At 42.8% G+C, this 20,993-nt stretch overlaps 1 protein-coding gene across 1 annotated transcript in view; it reads right to left on the bottom strand.

Annotated features, from left to right (window-relative positions):
* The window catches only part of ext1b (exostosin glycosyltransferase 1b), a 127,888-nt gene that overhangs the window by 29,719 nt on the left and 77,176 nt on the right, over positions 1-20,993 (bottom strand). The window contains exons 2-4 of the mRNA XM_042226201.1: positions 11,326-11,419; positions 8,132-8,239; positions 6,076-6,195 (exon numbers count right to left, since the gene is read on the bottom strand). Of these exons, the coding sequence (XP_042082135.1) occupies positions 6,076-6,195; positions 8,132-8,239; positions 11,326-11,419 (322 nt within the window). The remainder of the gene's footprint in view (positions 1-6,075; positions 6,196-8,131; positions 8,240-11,325; positions 11,420-20,993) is intronic.

Genomic DNA, 20,993 nt, shown 5'->3' with positions numbered 1-20,993 from the left:
ATTATTTTTCTTTTCAGACACAACAAATAAAAAAATAGAAATAGCTACACATTTAAAATGTAATCTAAGTTCTTACTAAGATAATATGACAATGTGGCTTAAAAAGAATCTGCTTTTATTATCACAACAAGTTGTTGTTTGTGGCATTTCAAACAAGGTTACCAAAATTAAAGTAAAAGTCAGCTAAACTAAAACTAGATGTGAAAGAAAAAAAAACAATTTTAATTAAATAAAACAAAAATGAAATTTACACTCCTGAAATAATGAAAGCTAACTGAAAGGATTTTGTGACTCAAGTAACCAAAGTAAAGATGTAGAGGAAAAATGATACAAATATGTCTCTGCCAGTTTGGTAAAAAATTGTTATCACAGGTCGTCTTGATGACATTTTGATGTGTTTACTGAATTGTTAGATGTTTACATGACAATGAGTTAACTGCCCTCAAAAAGTACTGCAGTTCTATCTATCTATCTATCTATCTATCTATCTATCTATCTATCTATCTATCTATCTAAAACAATTAAACCCAGAAACTAATACAAACTAAACTAAAACTAGAAAACCCAATCTGGAAACTAACAAAAACTAAACCTAATTAAAAGCTAGAAATTAGATGAAAATTAAAAACTAATTAGAAAATATATTTTTAAAAGCCTAACAACTTTGTCCCATATATGTGTTGCCAGTCAGCACTCAGGGTGTTTCTTCTGTATAGTCTTTACTTTTTTTATTTTAATTTATCAGCTATTATAAAAGCTGATCCCAGTTTATTGGAAAATAGCAGATAGATCATCGGGGTTCTAGCGCTTAGTTTAAAAGTTGTACGAAATTTAAAGGGTTAAAAATACCAAAAATACCTGCAAAGTAATGAACTTAAAATGGTGCGTTTATCTGTGAGGACTTTGAACGGCAGCTTTCACTCTGGACAGAGTTGGGAGAGTTAAGTCAAGGCATGTCCTCTTGCAAATGCACTTCAGACATGTTCCCACTGGAAATGCTCGGCCTTTGTGGACCGCACAGGACTCGGAACACACGCCATCGCCTCGCTGGCTGCGAATCCACCGGGACGGTTAATTACCTTCGCTATTCTCACTTGAGTGCAGTTGGACATTACTCTGACTTTTTGCTAGGCCGCTGGCAGCTTCGATTATTTAATATCCAATCTGGCTGCGTGGGGCACAGAGCATTTCAAAGTTTCAGTGCATATGAATCCAGAGTCTGTTTTACAGGATTAAAACTGTACTGCTTTAATTACAGCAGGGTCTATGTATACCTCGGGCCACTCTGTCGTTTGTGCCGCTTCTTCATTAATTCAAACTCAGAAAAAACACACAAAAAGAGCAGCATGAACCCAACAAAGATTACCTTTAAATAACACTTCTTAGATCACAAAGGACTCATAACAATCAGAAATATTTGTGTAGATGAGCGAACATTCGTAAGCCTTTCAGATTATGCTGAATGAAGGATTTGATCAATGAGCCTTGTAATCACGTCTATAAAATATCTCACACTGAGAAATGAGTTTTCTCACAAAAAGTGCCAAGAAGAAGACAGTCGTAAATGTGAATGAGAATCAACACGGCTAATGCACCAACTTACAATAACCCCCCCCCCCCCCTTTCCTTTCAGCTCTGAATAATACTCGAGTATTATTCAAAACTCAGTCGGTGTATTAGAGGTGAAAGCAAGAAAAAAAACTGGTATAAAAGTAAGTCTGCGGGCGTTAGATGAAAGCAAAAAGCTAGCTGAGCTTTGCAAATGTTTGCTTTGTATCACCTCAATAGCAGCCATTGATTGTGTCAAGAATGAATCGCACTGGCACAAAGCGAGGCTGAAAGAAATCTATGTTATTGTGCAATATTTTCTCCGCTGACAACCCAAACTGTTTTTTTTCCCCTTCCCCTTCTTTTTTCTTTCCTCAAGCCAAAAAGCATCTGTGCCGGTCAGTCACACAGACAGTGGGGGGAGGGTGGGTATAAGAGCCAAACGGTGGACACGGACAAAGTCATCAGCTGCATCTAAGCACCAGTCAGTCAGGCCTGCCCCAATCCTTTCTGCGCCCAAATAGAGCAGTCAGTCAAACGGGTCGGACGTGAGAATGGGCACTATTTCCCCCCAGCTGCAGCTCGCACCGGGCCTCTGCTGAACAGGCAGACAGGAGAAAGAGATATTGCTGCTGTGCCCTTGAGCCATGCTAAATTGCTTCAGTAAAACAGACACGGGTTTGCGGCCGTGTTTTATGGCCGCTATTGAGCGGGAAGGTGCTGGCTGCTTGGCTTGGCAACTCAAAGGATGGATACATAGCATGGAAAGAAGTAGAGAGAGTCAGGTGGGGCGATGGCTGAGCTGCTGATAGCTGTTCAAATTGTAAAAAAAAAAGAAGAAAAGCTAATAACATAGCTCGAGGGCCTTACTGTAATAATATTGACAAAGCGGCATAAAAATTCATCATAGTGAGGCGGGGATGTGAAGAAAGAAAGGGGGAGAAAAAAAAAAATCAGCCCCGTGTGAGTCTCTTTTACTTTTCCGAGCTTTGTCCCCGAGGGCAGTCGATAACCATTTGCCTCAGAAAAACAGATTAACTCGGAATCCGTTAACTTCTCTATAAAAACACTGCCTGCCACCTTAACACCCTCAAGCCCTTTACACCTTATGAGGGGCAATTTTGCTCGCTTGGCTGCTGCTCCTCCCCCGTCGGCAGCCCTCAGTCGGGACATGATGGACGACTCAATCTCACCTCAGAACAGCCACAATCAACCAATTAGAGCATGATAGATAAATCCTGCCTCCGTGGGAGCACACTGTGAACTCGCTTTTAATAGGTGAGTTTAATAGGTGTACCAGCAGCACGGAATCCGGCGATATTGACCTTGTGATTGGTCGAAATGTGGCTGCTTCCTGACAGGAAAGAGCGCATGATAGGTTGAACTTGTGTTTCCTGCTTGCACGCTGCGCACACACACACACACACACACACACACACACACACACACACACACACACACACACACACACACAGTCAATAAAACAGGCAAGTGTGTTTTTTAAATGCGCGCAAGCAGATTCAATCTGTCAAGATATCAGAGTGTATATGTGTGTTTTGAGCATGTGTGTATCCTTACAGATCTGCAGTAGAGTTGGGTGTGTGTGTGTGCAAGTGCAGGCCCAACAGGATGAATAAACCATGTCGCTCGTTATCTGGGGGCCTGCCACTGCAACGCCATTTACATATGTCACCCCCACTCCTCTTCACCCCTTCTCTCCCCACTCTGCTCTTTTAACAGGACAGTCAGTCAGGATTAAACGTTTAGCCACTGCCCCATTCAGCACACACACACACAAACATGCAGGCAAACTACGCGCACACCCTCACAGACGCACGCTGAGTCACAGGCCGTGTCACCTTGCACTTCAGCGTGGAGTGACAACATGTCAGCAAGGTTATGCCTGGGTGGTGCCGTGTGTATCTGGCCTGACACATCTTGACATATGGAGATGTGTTTCTGACTGCGTGTGTGTGTGTGTGTGTGTAATAGCTCACAGTGAGACATGGCTAGATAGAAAACAGACTAGAGATGTAGAGCTAGCTGAAATCAGACAACTCTAGACACTGAAGTCACGACAGATTACGTGCACTGTGTGTGTGTGTGTGTGTGTGTGTGTGTAAGATCTGGTAGGTTATAGTGTCAGTGAGATTGTAGCATTGAGAGGGGAATCTTGCTTCAGCAATGCAGTAAGAAAGGAAATTAAAAGCGTGATGGGGTGCTTGAATGAGGGAGCACTCAGGAAGGAGGAGACATTTGCAACCGCAGCATGAAACTAGCAGTAAGCCCCGGTGTTATCCCTGCATCCATAAACAATTTGTTTAAAATGAATAATAAGGGATGGAGGAGGATTGAGTGGATAAATTGTTTTTCCACTCGCAGATTCCTTAAAATGGGTTATTGTTAACAAAGTCAATGTGCATGATAATATGGGGTTGGGAGGAGGCTCTGGCACTTTTGAGTAGTTTTCAGTTTTGTGCCTCCTGTGGTTGACGTTTGGTTTGGATTGCATGGATTTATTAACCCATCCTTTAAAACCTCTTAAATGACTAATACGTCTACCATAGCATGACTACCTATACTGCTTTCATCTTACTAATCCATGTGCATGCTGCTAATCAAGCCTGCATGTAGCTATGTGCATTGCTTGTTAAGTTATTTTAAGAAAAGAAAGAGCAGGAGCAAAATCTAACTGAACAACAGCAGTTCTTAGAAAAGCGACTGCTCCCCGTAGACTCCAATGTTAAAATGCCCAAATTTACTACAGAAATAAGCCTATTCCCCAGTTTTTAACCACTATGATGGGTGAATTTTTATATCTCACCAATTCAAATTTTATTAAAGTCTGAAAGATATGAATAATTAAAGCTGTGGCTGCATATAAAAGACGGTTGTAGCCACTGTGATGCCACCCACTGATTTACCGAGGCCTGTTTTGAATCCACAAACTGAGCATTGTGGTCGACGTCATTACCTTGGCGTTTTAAAACCACACATGAAGAGACTGAGGGATCTGCTAGAGAAACTGAGGGGCAACGCTCTGACATCTTAATGTATGCTCCTTTTGCACTCTAATGGTGATCAGAATGTAGAAATCAAACCTCATATTTTATTTAATAAGACCAGAAATTAGCAAATTAGAAAACAATCTCATCAGGACCACAAGAGTAGCCCCCTGCTGGTCACTGGAAATAATGCAGGTGCACTGGCTTCATTTTAGCAGCTTCCAGAGCTGAAACTTGAAGCTACATCCTTGTTCTATGTCATCTCTGTTATCAGCACAGGCTAGTATACTTATGACATGTTATAAGTTTGTAATGTCGGTGCTTCAGGATATTTAACTATCTGATAAATAACATGGCTTCCTGTACGCTTGTATTAACTGACCGTCTGAGAAGTCTGCGCTGTGGGTTTACTGGTGAGTAAAACTCTAGTATGACATTTATATACTGTACAAGCACTAATTAACAGTTATCTGTGTGTGTGAAATCTTGTTTAAGGATGCACCTTGCCAACAAGAATAACTCAGTATTTCCACCGTCTCATATAAATATGCACACTTCTGCCTCCCAACTACAAAATATCGTGACGACCTACAGACCTAAGTTGTTTATTTCTAGCTTCCAACATAGTCCCATCATTTTATGACCTTTTGAACCAAGCAGTCTAGAGAATGATTTAGCTGTGTCTGGCCGAGACGCGAAAGTATGCAGGGTTTCTTTTGAATACTTCTCTGATGCTCTTATTTTTAAATTATTTACAGCTACAGTCTTACAGTCACTTTAAGTGACTTCAGATGAGCACACTGTTATTCCAAATCCCTCTGTCATCGCATCATGCTCCAGCGTTTGCCAGCAGGCATACTGCCTTGCCTTTGAGCGGGGTCATTTGAAACAACCATAAACACTTTTGCTTTTAGACGTGTTTGGATGACATGTTGTATAAACTAGATTGTTTCAAACACCCTCTGGCCTTTTTGTCATATTCAGAGTTGAACACAGATGCAGACTACACTGATGTGAAACACGCTAAAAGGGATGTGTGAGAACTTTCCATGGACCTAAAAGGACCTCAGAAACTTCACCCACAGAATCTGTGGCAAGATCTGAAAACTGCTGTTCACAAACGCTGTCCATCTAATCTGACTGAGCTGGAACTGTTTTGCAAAGAAGAATGGGCAAAGATTTCAGTCTGTAGATGTGCAAAGCTGGTAGAGACAGACCCTAAAAGACTGGCAGCTGTAATTGCACCAAAGGTGGTTCTACAAAGTATTGACTCAGGTGGCTGAATAATTACGCACACCCCACTTTTCAGTTATTTATTTGTAAAAAAATGTTTGGACTCATATATGATTTTTGTTCCACTTCTCACGTATACACCACTTTCTGTTTTTACTTTTAGCCTCACACCAAACAGAGAGCGCAGCGATTATGGAGTCTGCAGTGACACTGCAGCCCTCGGAGAGAAAGGCTGATAATGGTCGAAGGAGAGTTTGTACAACTGTGCATGTGCGTCTTGACTCCCCACCTCCAGGGTGGTCAGAACAATCTTTTCCACAGAGGAGAAGTAGGCTTCCCAGAGGAGCTGAGTCTGCTGTCTGAGGGACAGGATCTTGTCCTGGTGGATGGAGCGCACCGTTGTGGGAATCTGCAAAGAACAAACGGCATTCGATCAGTATTGCACATCGCTGCTGAAGAACGATTGATCTGGGCATTAAAACGTTTTGCTGTGGGTATGCACCTGCTTCTACTGTCTTGTCATAGACATATGCATGTAGATGTGAACTACATGTACATGTAGGTTCTTAGTCATCCAGGTCATGCTAACTTTAGAGCTTGGGGAAAAAAAGTGCAGCTGGAATTATGTCTCCTTCATTCCAAAAACAAAACTGGAGTTCCAGATATGTAATCTTAACCCTTGTGGGGGTTTCCCCCTTTGCTGGGACCCACTACTGAGTACTACTGAGTACTACTGCTACTACGACGGATTATTCATGCAAGCTGTCATGTGAGCCAAGGTGTAAGAAGGGGGCCTGGATCATTACCATCACCACGAGTGAAACCACTGTGAGACCTTGCCCCACCCTGTCATGTGACCTGCTGAGGTCACCTGAGGTAAGTTATGATACCTGTGACCCAGGTCTACCTTTTGTTCGTTTTCTTCTTTTGTGTACTTTTTCTTTGCCTTCACAGAGAGCAGTGAGCTGCTGAACTTTTAGTGATTAGGTCCAGGATTTAGATCTTTTCAAAAACTTCAAGACTTCAGAGCAAGTTTTAGTAAAAAATAGCAGCAACATCAGAAGATTTCTGTTTTCCGTCTGTCTCTTTTTAACCTGGCAGAATTTAGTCCCAATCAAGAAGGAAGTCCTATTTTGTGTAACTCAGTTCAATTCAGTTTTATTCATAAAGCATCAAATCAAGAGTCTTTCCATTCTAAGATAGAGCCCCTACCATAACACAGAAAACCCCAATATTCAAACAACCCCTTTTGAGTAAGCACTTGGTGACAGTGGGAAGGAAAAACTCCCTTTTAAACAGGAAGAAACCTCCAGCAGAACCAGGCTGAGGGAGGGGGCGACCATCTGCCGTGACTGGCTGGGAATGAGGGGAGGAAGACATCACAAACTCAAGGTAGGTTTAAAAAATGTTTTCTTTTAAACCGGCAGCATTTACAGGAGACAAATATGTGACGTTCCTGAAGGAAACAAAGCACATGAAAGAAGGAATAAAGTTAACGGCTTCTATCAGTCAAACAATATTACGAGAGAGAAGCTTTAAATGCTTCAGCTGGAATTTAATGGACAGTTTTACACTTTTGTTCCAATAGCTGTGTAGTTTCTGTTGTGACCATTTGTCACAGTAAAGGGGAGATAATGGCCAATAAACGGTATTTATCCACTCTAGTAAAGAGTACATTCCTCTATATGTTAGCATGTTTATTGGAGCGGTAGATCCACTGTACGAGCAATATTTTCTAGATATTTCTGTGGTTCCGATAAATACCTCTAATAAAGAGTACAGGCATCTCACATTTAGTGAAAAACACACATATTAAGTGGGTGTTGTGTGCACCTTGCCCCATTGTACCGCAGCAAAATACATAAATCTGGAGAACGATCCAGGACGTCTCAGACCTGTTTGTAGCTGCACAGAGAAAGCCGAGATGGAGCTCCTGCATTATAAAACTCAAAGTCAAACAATATTATTACACACTTCATTCAAATTAAGGTTTAATGGGCATATAATTACTTTTCCCCCTATGAAGTTCAAGCCGTTCCAACGAAATCCATTTGGTGGTTTTATTTATTTGCCCTCTCACAAAACAATGTGGGGCTTTGTAGGGACATTTTGTAAGCAGTCTGGGACTTGGTATGCTGCTTGAATTTTGTTTAGTTAACAGCCATGTCGCTAGAAAACCAAACATGGTGAAGATGGTGAAGACCGAGCGTGTGCCGAGGGTATCGAGAGTCAGAGAGAGAGTCTGATTTCAGTTGTGGGAATGCTGCGGTTTCTCTTCGCCGTGTCACTTTCAGGTGATATACAGAGCATGTGATTGTTGTGCGAGCGCGTCTACGGGCCGTTACCTGCAGCAGGAGCCTCTCGTCGCCGATGACTGCGGCCGTGTTCCAGTCGATGATCTCGGAGAAAGGCAGCTCCCAGCCGTTACTCAGCATCACTGGTACACATGCAGCCTGAGACACACACATACAGAGAGTGAGGCCTGGAATCATTGCTACCTGCCTAATCTCAGCTGATTTACTGGATATTGATCCTCGTCATTACAGCGACAATACGCAGCTCTGTTTATATAAAGCTGTGATAACTGGACTTCATAATAATCGATCACTCTGTTATTATCTGTGTTTGAGTTTCTTTGAATTGAAAGAGTTTACTTTTAGTGTTTTTCCCGTTATTTGACAACGTGACCGGTAGAAGAATAGAAAAGAAAACGTGGAAAGAGAAAGAATAAAAGTTCAGGTGGAGGTTAAGAGCCTTGTAGATTCCTAACTATTCCTAACTACCCTCTTAGGTTTGGACATACAGTGGATAAAAAACACCAATGGAAGGAAAGAAACCACGATCCAAGCAGACATACCTTTTTTTGCTCAGTCAACTGTACCAGCTTAAGACTAGATCCTGAACTTTCATGGAGTTTATTCACTCCTATTTATTTTTTCCTAGATATGAGAAATGCGAATCCTGACAAATAAGCCGCAGTTTCCTCTAAATAATAAACTTTTGATGGAAATTTCAAATATTTAGCAAACATCTTTTCAATTATAAATTTGCAGATTATGACTCATGATGGATTCCTCTGGGGAAAACCACAGGCCTGAGGATGTGGTTGTTATTTAAACATCTCTGTGCACCTTGAAAGGTGGCGACTGCTTAGTTTCAGCAAATATTGCACGTACAGCTGCTTTTGGACTACTTTTTACTGGATTATCTGACATGTTAAATCTAGCTAATCTATCTATTTGACTTGAGCCTCTAAATGATGCCATGTGCACACCAGCTATTCTTTAATAAGTTTCAAACGGGTCCCTCCACCCTCTCACTACACCACTGCCCTCATTCAGCTTGTGAAGGGTCTGTGACATTAAGTGCTATTCCAACCAAACGCCCTTAAGAAGAAATGGCTTACAAAAGCATTTCATTGGGCGAGTCGGTGCTCATGTAGGTTTACTAACAACAGGTGCAGCACCTGTTCTGTGACCTATTAATATACTGATTAATATTGATTAGAGCAGCTTAAATCCTACAGGACACGACCGGCCTTTTTTTTCCTTTTGCATTCACTCTGACAGAACAATGTGACACATTTGGACTTAAACCCATGTTGACTGGCTCATAGTTGCAAAAGTGGTTAATATGAACCTGTTGGGATCTTAGGAGCGTATGACGTAACACTTCTAGATTTGCATGCTAATAGACAAGCTATATGCAAAGACAGCAAGACAACTATTGGGGGGCGATCGTGGCTCAAGAGTTGGGAGTTCGTCTCAGAATCGAAAAGTTGCCGGTTCGAGCCCCGGCTCCGACAGCCTCGGTCGTTGTGTCCTTGGGCAAGACACTTCACCCGTTGCCTACTGGTGGTGGTCAGAGGGCCCGGTGGCGCCAGTGTCCGGCAGCCTCGCCTCTGTCAGTGCGCCCCAGGGTGGCTGTGGCTCCAATGTAGCTTGCCATCACCAGTGTGTGAATGTGTGTGTGAATGGGTGAATGACTGAATGTAGTGTAAAGCGCTATACAAATACAGGCCATTTACCAACTATATCTCATTATGAACTGAAAGCACAGGAGTCCAGACTCAACTTCAGATGTGTGGAAAAAATTTTAAAAAGCCAGATTCATAAAAACATTTTCTCACACTGCTGCGACAAGAACTACAAGAGGTGAAACGTTCACAAAAAGAATTCCTTAATTACTCGTCCTGTTTCAGTTTATTTGATTTCTGAAAATGTCTGAATCATTCACAAGTCTGGAAAATCAAAGAAAGGAACCAGGCCGCTCTGGCGGTTTTATTCACTTCATGTCTTCACATCAGCGTTTAAAAATGATGACATTAGGAGCGGGTGTGTTAATTACTCAAAAGGAGGTGAGCTCGAGGAACGATGAAGAGTTGGGAGGGAATTCTTAAAAGATGAAAAGGCAGACGAACGCGGATAAACAGATATGAATGATATGAGAGGTGGGGAGTTAGTAAAGCCGCAGATGACCTTTGGCAAAGGAATGGCAGAAGGATGGAGGGGTGAGAGGAGAGGTACAGGGGAACAGCTGGTGTGTGCGTGTGTGTCTGTGGTTTGATGTTAATGACGGCCCTGTCGCTCCCAGGTCATAAAGGTGTCAGCTAAACCAGAACTGGCCCTCGGGCTCTGCTGCTGTCTCTCTCACACACACGCGCACAAGCGCTGACCTCTATGAAGAATTGCTTTTTCATGCAAAGACCAAAGCTGGCAAATACTCTCTCTTTGTCGTCACGGTTTGAATTCGATGGTTGGAGTGAGTGTGACAAATGGAAAAAGGAGAGGAGAGGGCAAATTTGCCTCCTGAGTGAAGTGTTCTCTGCGCGTGTGCGTGCATGTGTGTGTGTCAGCTGATAGTGAGATAAGCACACTTATGTGAGTGCACTCTGTGGACAGCGGCGTACGGTAAGGAGAGGTAAAGGACAGTGCAGTAGTAATGCAGAGCGCTGTGCAGTTACAGAAATGGATGAACAGAGAGGAGGAAAAAAGAAAACGATTGGCGCATGTAAATAAAAGGAGGCAGGAAGAGGCAAAGTGGAGGTGAATGCAGAGCCAGTGTTAGAAAATTACTATGATGACTTGTGTTTATTATGTGCAGCAGTTTCACCCGTAATCCAGCTTAATATACTCTTAACCTGGGCAGCAAAAAGCTAGCAAACGGTCTCTGCATGTCTATGCAAATGCATAAAAAAACAAACCATCTTTATTTATTTTTTTCATGAAGTCAGGCAACAATTTAACAGTGTATCTGCAAAATGAATATCAGTGTTTAGAGGCAGGAAGCAGCAGCTAATCCTCTCAGCGAAGGTCTCGTTTGTTTATATTAATTACACTATTAGTCTGAAAATTAAGGTGGTAATGATCTAGTGATCCTTTAATGCTAGAGGTAGCACCATTAAAACAAATGCTAAGTGGAAGGTTGAGTGTAGGTAGTGATTATTTTTCTTCACAGTGATATTTGCTGGTTAGCTTGAATTTAGAGCAGTGAGCAATGCTCTCTCGCAGTGCTGTGGATGTGTGTGTTGCTTGTTTACCTGCAGCGCCTCGAGGAAGCGGAAGGAGCCCAGCCGTCTGCCGCGGGGCACCAAACAGAAAGTGGAATTGTGGAGCATCTCCTTGTAGTCGTACCTGCAGGGACACACGCACACAGACGTGTTGTGAGTTCACTGATGTGAAAATGACACTAAAGGAACGGGCTTAGAAAAACATGTGAGTGATCATCAGCCACACAGGCCTGGAGACAAGTCATCCTCCCATGGACAACCACGGGAGGCTAACGGAAAATGTGTATTCCCAACCAGTTGTCACCATCAGTCTCAAAGAGAGAGCTGCACCTAAAGATCTCCCTGTAGCCACAGTTTCACTAGCTCTCTGTAAGGGTTCTGAATGGTTAGAAACAGAACACGTTGTCTTGCCAGTGCAACCAAAAAGCTGCAGAAGGTGCAACTGTTACTCGTCCGTTTCCAGGTTCACCGCCACCACTTAGTGAGCTGTTGGGGAGCGTCATCAGACAAGTCGCCGTCTTGCATGCACATTACTGTCGACTGCATCTGTTACTGACCGAAGAAGACGCAATTGCAATTGGAAAAGGTTGCACCTAGCAACTGCCAGCAACCACTCACCATCTGGTTTGGGACTGCCCATCTTTCTCTAGCAACCTGTGGTAGTCAGAGTGGTGTCTCTAGTCACGTGTCACCAGGTTACAGATTAGACGATTGCATGCTGTATGAGCTAGTTCTCATCAGTCAGTTAGACAACCGTTTGATTGTTTGATGAAGGGATGAAATCTTTGCCACAACATGTATTAGGGTGGAAATTGTGATGTGACTCTGGATACGATGCTATCTGGAATCATCGCCCATGATAATGCTGTTATCATGACAGTGATTATCATATTGCAATTATTTAGTATCTATGAGAGTATGAAATCTGTGTAACTAACAACATCAACAAAACTGTCCTAAAGAGCCAAAAAGCAGAATTTGATTCATATTACAATATTTTGAATGATTGCAAGAAGATGATGCATCACAATGTTGCTCTTTTGCAGCGCTACTGTTATGCACGTACTTTTCCACACACTCCCACACATTTAATGACATAAAAACCAAACAGTTATATCAGGAGGGCTCAAACAACTTTTTTAACAAGGTAAAATACAATAATTATCTGAGGGATTTCAAGAGAAAGGGGAGTTCTCACATTTTAAAGCGTTGCTTTTTGAGTATTGTAAAGTGGGTTTAACAAGTCAGCAGCTGGCTAATAATCCCTTGTTCCTGGAAAACAAGGTGTATGTGCGAAATCACAGCAAGAACAAAACCACGAGTTGATTTTATTATTATTTTATTATTTAAGGTCCCCAGAGTGTCTGATTTTGCTTTTGCCTTTTTCCACCGAGCCTCCTCTTTTCTGCTTTTTCCTTCCACCTATGTTGTCCTCCACTTCCTGTCATTTATTTCTCACAGCTTTTCTACATCTTTTTCCTTTTTCTTCTCTTTCCCCCAAATCTCAAGATTCACATCCACCTGTGCACACCTCCCCTCTTCTGTCTGCTACCTGTCCCGGTTCTTTTTATCTCTCGGAGCAGGAGGCCGAAGCTCCCACCCTCCCCATCTTCCTCTCTCTGCTTTCCCCCGCTCATCCCTCTATTTCTCCAGTGAGGTGTATCTTATTGCTTTCCAAACAGGGTGATCAACCCAGCCAGGGGTAATGAGCTGAGAGTGACACCTGCTTCCACCACACAGCTGGCTCTGCGCGTGCATGTGTGTGCATCAGAAATAGACAAATTGTGCATCAGTCTATGTGTTCATGTTTGCATGCTCGGTGCTTTCTCATATTTTGACAGGTTGTGTGTTCAGACCAGCGTTGGCTGTAATGACACTTTTTTTCCTTAACACTGTAATAGGTTGTAATTCTATAATCACACTAAACTTGCTCAAACTGCTACGCTGCTAAGTTTTTAAACTCTCTGCACAACAGGAGGACGAAGCGTCTTCAACTTTTGAGCAATGGAGATATGAACGTTAATCTTTATTGCAAAAAAGGATGAGAATGTAATGGTGAAGCACAAATGACTTTCCGGGCCAGAAACAGCAGCATCTAACACAACATTAACTCTTTCTGAGCATCTGCAAAGCCAGTAACGAAGAACTCTGGACCCAGAGTGATGTTGACCTCAGTCAAGGAGCCAAAGCTTGATTTTCAACGGGTAGGAGAAGCTGTGATGAGCAGTCAGGTTTGTAGAATTGTGGCCTCCATTTCTACCCATACCTGTCTCTCCAAAAGAAATATCTTGTTATTATTCTGGCCTCATTAGGACAGGGATTTCTTCCAGTGTGTGGGCACGTATTCTAAGGCCTAGATTAAACTCTGCTGCAGACACGGACACAGACAGCTGGAGCTTGAGCAGACATCACTGCTGTACTTCTTTAACAGTCCACGTGAAGTCCATCACCAGCAGTACAGGAAAGAATAATCCCAGTTTAGGACTTGCATCGTCAGCTGGTTATTATGCGATCATGCATTTCAGGCAATCTTGCCCAACAATGCGGAAGTAATGTTATATCTTTCAAGGAGTAATTTATTACTTTTTATAAAATAAAAATAAGAGGTAATTCATGACTTTTTTGCTATAATGTCCCCATAATTGACCCTGACATGGAAATGCTGATGTTAATGCGTTAGTTACACCAGGTTGGACCCCATTTTGACTTCACAGCTGCCTTTGTGGCAGAGTCAACAAGGTGTTGGTAACACCCGTCAGTGATTTTGGTCCATATTAACATGATAGCATCAGACAGTTGCTGCAGATTTGTCGAATACACTTCAATGATGAGAATCTCCTGTTCCACCAAATCCCAAAAGTGCTGTATTGGATTGAGATCTGGTGACTGTAGAAGCCATCTAACTGCAGTGAACTCATCGCTATGCTCAAGAAACCAGTTTGAGGTTATTTGAGCTTTGTGACATGTTACAATCTGCCTGGAAGCAGCCATCAGAAGACGGGTAAACTGAGGTCATAAAGACACGGGCACGGTCAACAATAATAGTCGGTTACTCTGTGCTGTTTAAAAGATGTTCAACAATACTAACAGGTGTTCCAAGAAGATATGCCCCATTACACAACCACCAGCAGCCTGATATGCTTTTGTGTTGTTTACGCCAAATTCTGAGCCTAAAACCCGAACATGTAGCCCATCTACGGCAAGTTTTGACAGAGACGCTCTTCTGCGTTGGTTGTAACAAGATAAGATAAGACTTTATTGATGGGAAAGTTTTGCTTTACCTCAGCTTAGGTACAGATAGCAGAAGGAAAATACAAAAACTCAAATAAAATACAAACAAATATAAAATAAGTAAGATAATACACTATATACAACGGTAGCATACAAAGTATGTGATTATGGATATGGTTGTGGAAATATGCAAGACATAAACTATAAACTAGTTATAACATAACTATTCTACCACTACTATTCCTATGTAAGTAATAGATATCTATAAGTATAGACATGTACACGTACACACACACAGGTACACACTAAATATACATATGCATACACACGTCCATACACATAGAAGGTGCATTATGCATGAAGTGGTGACTGTGGATGTCCACAATGCCCAGTGACTTATGACATCGTGATTGAGGAGTTATAGAGTCTAACTGCTGTTGGGATGAATGATCTGTGAAAGCGCTCCTTCCTGCAGCGAGGGTGTTTCGCGACTGGTTCTTTGAGTTACTGTTGCCTTCCTACCAGCTAAAAGCGGTTTGGCCATTCTTCTCTGACCTCTAACATCAACAAGGCATTTTCTCCCAGACAATGTATAGTCAAAGGTAAAATACCAGCCAGTGGCGCATTAGAAAGGAAGCATCCTTCATAAATGATCTTCAGACATATTTTCATGACTCCACATGTGATGAAGACAATAATCAAAACAATGTAAACTAAATCTTCCTGCAACAATGACAGATCTGATAGCGTGTTTTAGCATTAAGAAGATAAGAAGGAGATAAACTGGCATAAAGCATAAACACGATCATTTTAATTAGCAGTAGCCCGTAATGCATTTGCATGATTATTTTTACATGTATCTTCTACTCTACTGATAACAGAGCGGCTGTGCTGTAGCACGTAAGGAAGTGTGAAGGTGATTGCTGATGCTGCCTTTGGTGCGTTTCTCTGACTATGGCCCACGCTGACAGGTCAAAGCTAGAAGCCAGTCAATTCTCTCCCTCTTTCTTGTTCACACACATACACACTGATGGGCGACTGCTGATGGTGCCTTGTCCCTTCTCCAGCCGAGCTCTAATAAAGTGCGGCGACATGACAGCCTGTGATAAAAATCCCACCCTCATTCACACCTACACGCGCAGCGTTCTGCACAGCACATAACACAGTTATCGCACACACAGACTCGCAGACGCGCGCGCCGCAAGAACAAGCGACAGCTGCACGCCCTCACATTGACGTTCCGTCACCTGTCGATGGAGACGAAGAAGCTATATTAGCCCATATTTTCACACCAGCTGTCTCTCTGGACAATCTGTGTGTGTGTCCCCGCGTGTGCGTATGTGTGTGCGTGCACGCAACAGCCCACAAAACAGACCAGCAGCTGATGGCACTGAATATCAATGTGGGATTTAACAGGCAACAGCCCTATAGCATGTTTTATCCAGCCATTGCACTTTTCTTTGTCACATGTTTAATGCGACACAAATGTTTGCCATTTATCCGACCCAGCCGGACATGGAAAGAACTTTTTTAGCACCAGGTTTTGGGATATCTTAAGACCACTATAAGAACGTGTCGAGGAAATCACTGGCTTACTGGATGCAGATTTTAGGTAGGATGTGACAGCTGGCTCCCTCCCACATGATCCACCTGCTCTGCACCTTAATCGTACGACTGGGATTGTGCCTAAAACCGATAATTTTCTTTTCACGAGAGTTCTGGTGGTTTTAGAGGATGTGATGAGGTTTCATGACGAGACCTCTAGGAGGCGAGTCCCTGCTGGACAAACCCACTTTCCTCCTTCCTTTAAATGTCCTGTTTGTTTGCACAGCCTTCCTTTACCATCATCTCCTTCTATCCCACCCCCCTCTCGCTCTCTCTGTCTCTCTTTTATTTTCTTGCCGGCTCGCTCTCCTCTTTGTGTCCTTGAGTTAGCGGTGGGGAAAAAAAAAACACCTCCTAGCTGCATGCCTGCAGGCTGTGATCGTGTGTTTATGTTTTTCAGACACTTGCGCGAGCCGCCACATTTGCAGCCAACAATTCGGGGAGCGGGAAACAGAAAGTGTCCAGAAAACAAGACTTTTTGAGTGTGTGCGTTTTCCCAATGTACAACAAGTGTAAAGCAGTTAAGTAACATTTCTTCACCAACCCCAATGTCAAGAGCCTACACACACTCACCATGGCAACCTGTCATTAAGTGCCTTTATTTGTAGCAACGTAATTAAATGGAAAAGGTGCGTCTTTCAGACAGATGGGGGGTACAAGGTGAAAGTGGAGAGGGAAACTGAAATCTGCTTACCCCTCCATTCCACTAAGGTATAATCAGCTGGTACAACATCTTCTGCCTCTTATCTCGGTCATGGGGGCAGTCGCCTAAGCAGTAATGCCCTGACCTCCCTCTCCACCTTCCCAGCTCTTCCAGGACATATAATGTATCCAGCATGTCCCGTCTCTGTCCCTGGGCCTTCTCCTGATAGGGCATGCCCTAAACAACTCACCTAGGCATGCAGGAGGCATCCAGGAGGCAGATGCAGTGGCCGAGTAGCCGCTCTACTCCGAACCCCTCACCCTGTCTCTAAGACTAAGCCTGAACACCCCACAGAGGAAGCTGATTCCAAGCTTGTATCAGCCATGTTATTCTTTCAGGTCACTACTCATAGTTCGTGGCCACAGGCTAAGGCATAATGACCAGTAAATCCATAGCTTCCCTTTCTTGTTACCACGACACCCTCATTAGCCATTTAATTTCACAAATAAAGCGGACACATGCCGGCTTCAGATTTCAAAATAGATGATCAATTCTTTGCCTAAACTATAACCCTGCACAGATTTATGCCTCCTTGTTGGTCTAATAAACCGATATGGTTTACTTACATGATGGGAAATAATTTAAGCATAAAAACTAACCAATAAATTTGGGAAACATAAGAAATTAGGAAGGCAGGATTTCCCTCAGGCCTAAACTAAATTAAGGACAGACAGCTGTAGTCTTCTTTTTTTTTAAGTAACCCAAATAATCATGTAGCCAGTTGGATTTGTAAAATATGGCTAGATTAATAAAGAAATCTTACGTATGTAAATAAGGTGAAAGATGAATGAAGGAAGAACATCCAAACATGCATTTCATTTCCACGTGTCTTCCTAAGTGAGATGCAGTTTGTATTTTTTGCAACCTGGAAACAGTCAGAGAAATGAATGCGACTTTTCTGTGTGTGACCTGAGAGCCGGCTGCGAGAGCCTTGCAGAGAGGCAGTGACAGATATAGTTGAAAGTAGCTTGGCACCCAGAAATTCTGGAGTTTGTTTCAGAGTCACAACCCCAGCACTAATAGCAGCGCATCCACGCACCTATAATTAAAAATTCGTCTGCTTTTCTCCTCATCATTGTTGCCATCTGCTCACAAAAATCACTGGCTTCCACGGCGCAACGACTTATAAATGACTTCCGCTTGCTGTTTACTTCCATACAGTATTATGCTGCGGGTGATGCACTACCAACAGCCAGATTGTATTAGTAGCCTATGCAACGACCACAAATCTATAAGAGCACACAGTGGACTCATTCTTGGTTATTTTCCTGCCGTTGTGGCCGTGCAGGCACCCACCAGTCGATTATACTGTCCACTGCCTAAACATGGAGCTCCAGGGTGACGAAAACACAAAACCTCAGTGTCTTGCAAAGAGCAGAGAGAAAGAGATCCAATTTACTGCTTATTGAGACTGTTGTTACATTAGCCTCCCGGACCTCTCTCTTGTCTCCCTCTGCCACTCTCTGGATAATTTCTAATTGTCTTCCAAAGTGGGTTTCTGTGCGAGTCTTGCGAGAGTCTGTGGAAGAATAGGTGTCTGGAGGTCTGATGATGGCTGGAACACAATCCTGGAAAGTTTTTTCTCCTTCTTTTTTCTACTCTACTGTAGTCGGGTTTGAGAGTATGCGCTTGAGGTTTTGTTAAAGGGAAAATGATCTAATAAAGACCTCTGACTCATCTGATTAATAATTCATGATTAAAAAAAGCTCTGGTGTCTTGCAACTTGGCCCCTTTTGGCACATAAGAATAGAAGTGAACCTCCAAATATAGCAGTCATACATCAGGGGATATGAAAAGTTATTTAGATTTATGAATACCATCTCACAGATGTGCCCATTTGTCTGGTAAATAACTACCAAACAGACTAAGGACAGATTCCAGCAGTAATTAAACAGGAGCCTCGTACTCCCCGTAAAAGTGCGAGTGTCTAAGTTGAAGCATATTGTGGTGTGTGTTCCCACGAGAATACGACAGATGTGCAGGCTAAGTGAGCTTATGGAGAAAAGGGGACGTTGTTGGCTCTTGACTAACTGAGATAGAGCGTGTTTGGTGAGGGGGAGTGTGTGTATGTGTGTTGGCTGTGTTTATCTACATATGTCGTGTGTTTAGTTAAGGATTATAATGTGCGTACATGCATATAGTGAGAGATATGAGCTTGAGAGCACCTGCGTGTGTTATGTCCTCCCCCTCTTAATCGTTGCTTTTTATTTACCCTGTGGCAATACGGAAAAAGCATGTGTCAGCAACTGTATGTGCGCATCCTGATCTGTGCTTGTCCATTCTTTCCCATCTTCCCCTTCATCTGCTCTTTTAACGCCTACAGTACACTGTGCATCTAATTCATTAGCCTAATTAGAGCTCATTAGCCAGCTTATGCTACTTCCTATTAGCTTTCTAGCGTGGCATGACCCCAGAGTCCGCGTGGCCAAACATACGAGCTTTCTGTGGACAACCAACCATGATGACGGTGAGGTCTGCCTTCAAGGGCAGCAGATTTAGTGCTGGCCACACGTGAGAGATGTACGCAAACATATATGGCAGCATAAAGAAAACCCCCCAAAAAACCACTGAGGCTGAAATGCCAGCAGTTCTGGTGCTGTAATATGGACTGACTGAAGGTTTTTTTGCTGAACTACTGTGGCACAAGATAAGAAGAGGAGAGTGCAAAGGGGTCGTTCTGATTTTAAATGGGTTTTCAGCACTTACTGGCCATCGTCTGTAACTTTACTGACCATCGATGATCAGTCAGTGAGTTTAAGAATCTAATTTTCCCAGCAACACATGGTAAGAGTCTACCAACAAAGGATAAAAAACATCAAACGTGTTACTAGATCAGAATAACAAGGGATTCATACTTTTGCGTTAATCTGCTCTGTAGCTACGTCATAACCACAAACCCCTCTGAACCCCTACATGATCTATGCCGTAACCTGAAGTGCAGCTCCCTGGAAATGCAACTACAGGTCATATCAAAGAAGCGATAGGCCCTTTCAGTACTGTCCATTTTGAATTTACAAATAAAAGCCTAGAAACAGAGCCCAGAAAACATGTAGAAGTCTCAGTGTTTCCTGTCAGTCCAGTGACCCCAGCTTTAACGAAACTCATTTCTAACGTCCCCGGTACAAATCACTGACACGAAAGGAGCACGATGGGCCAAAAATCAAAGATATTTAACAACAAGAGTTTAACCCCATTAAACTAGAAATTAACCAGACAAACACATCCAGTTTGTAATACAGCAAATATTGTTATTAGGGAGATGAGGACTGCATCACAAGAGGACATCTGTTAGCCCACATGTGGGAGCTAACAAAACAAAGAAGTCCCCGATCTCAGCGTGCATTCTGATAAATGACACCAAAGTCCATCTTGAGCAGATTTCACCTGAATATGTAGAAGATCTGAGCAGGGCCACGATGTGACAGGCCTTCCTGGCCCGTCAAGAGCTATTTCTTGAGGGGGAACTGCTGACCGACAGATCCAAGGTAATATTTCTGTTGCTCCTTTTGTCTCTATCTCTCCGTCCCTCTTAAACTGTGTGAATACAGAGCGCCTACAGTCACACAAACAACCCCCGAAACACTTCTGGACACGTCTCTTCATAGCTACCGAATGCTGTGTTGCATGCATAAATAAAATGTGTGTGCAGGCTTCACATAGACCATCTCGCTGTGTGTGAGCATGTCTTCAGGCGGCCAGATTTTGAACTCAACTCATAACAAGGCATCAGGAGTTTCTAAGATGTTATGCTAGTTTGCACAGCTGTACTGGATCCATGTCACTATTCAAATGAGATGTAGGAAGTGAGTATAGCTGTAGGTGCTGGGTGTCAAATTAGTCTAAATACATTAAAAAAAAACAAAAAAAAACATCCACACATAAAGACGGGGCTCATATACATGCAGACTCACACTTGGTATGCACTCCTGAATCAGTTCAAGTCAGCAGTCTGTTCTTTCCCTTCAGCTACGGTCCCCTTCAAACCCCCCTCCACCCCCACCGCACGTGTAAGCCTGAATATTTTACAAATACCCCGATAACAAGAAGTCTTCCTGCCACGACACTAATTCAGTATGACGGCTTTATCCTTGCAATCTTTTCAATTTGTCCTCTCAGATTTTTTCCACTGCCAACAGATGGAGGCAATTTTTCAGTTACA

The sequence above is a fragment of the Haplochromis burtoni genome, unplaced genomic scaffold (assembly GCF_018398535.1).
Source record: "Haplochromis burtoni strain Fernald_Lab_line unplaced genomic scaffold, NCSU_Asbu1 Contig_200, whole genome shotgun sequence".
NCBI classification, from domain to species: Eukaryota; Metazoa; Chordata; class Actinopteri; order Cichliformes; family Cichlidae; genus Haplochromis; species Haplochromis burtoni.
This window is presented reverse-complemented; position numbering and strand designations above follow the sequence as displayed.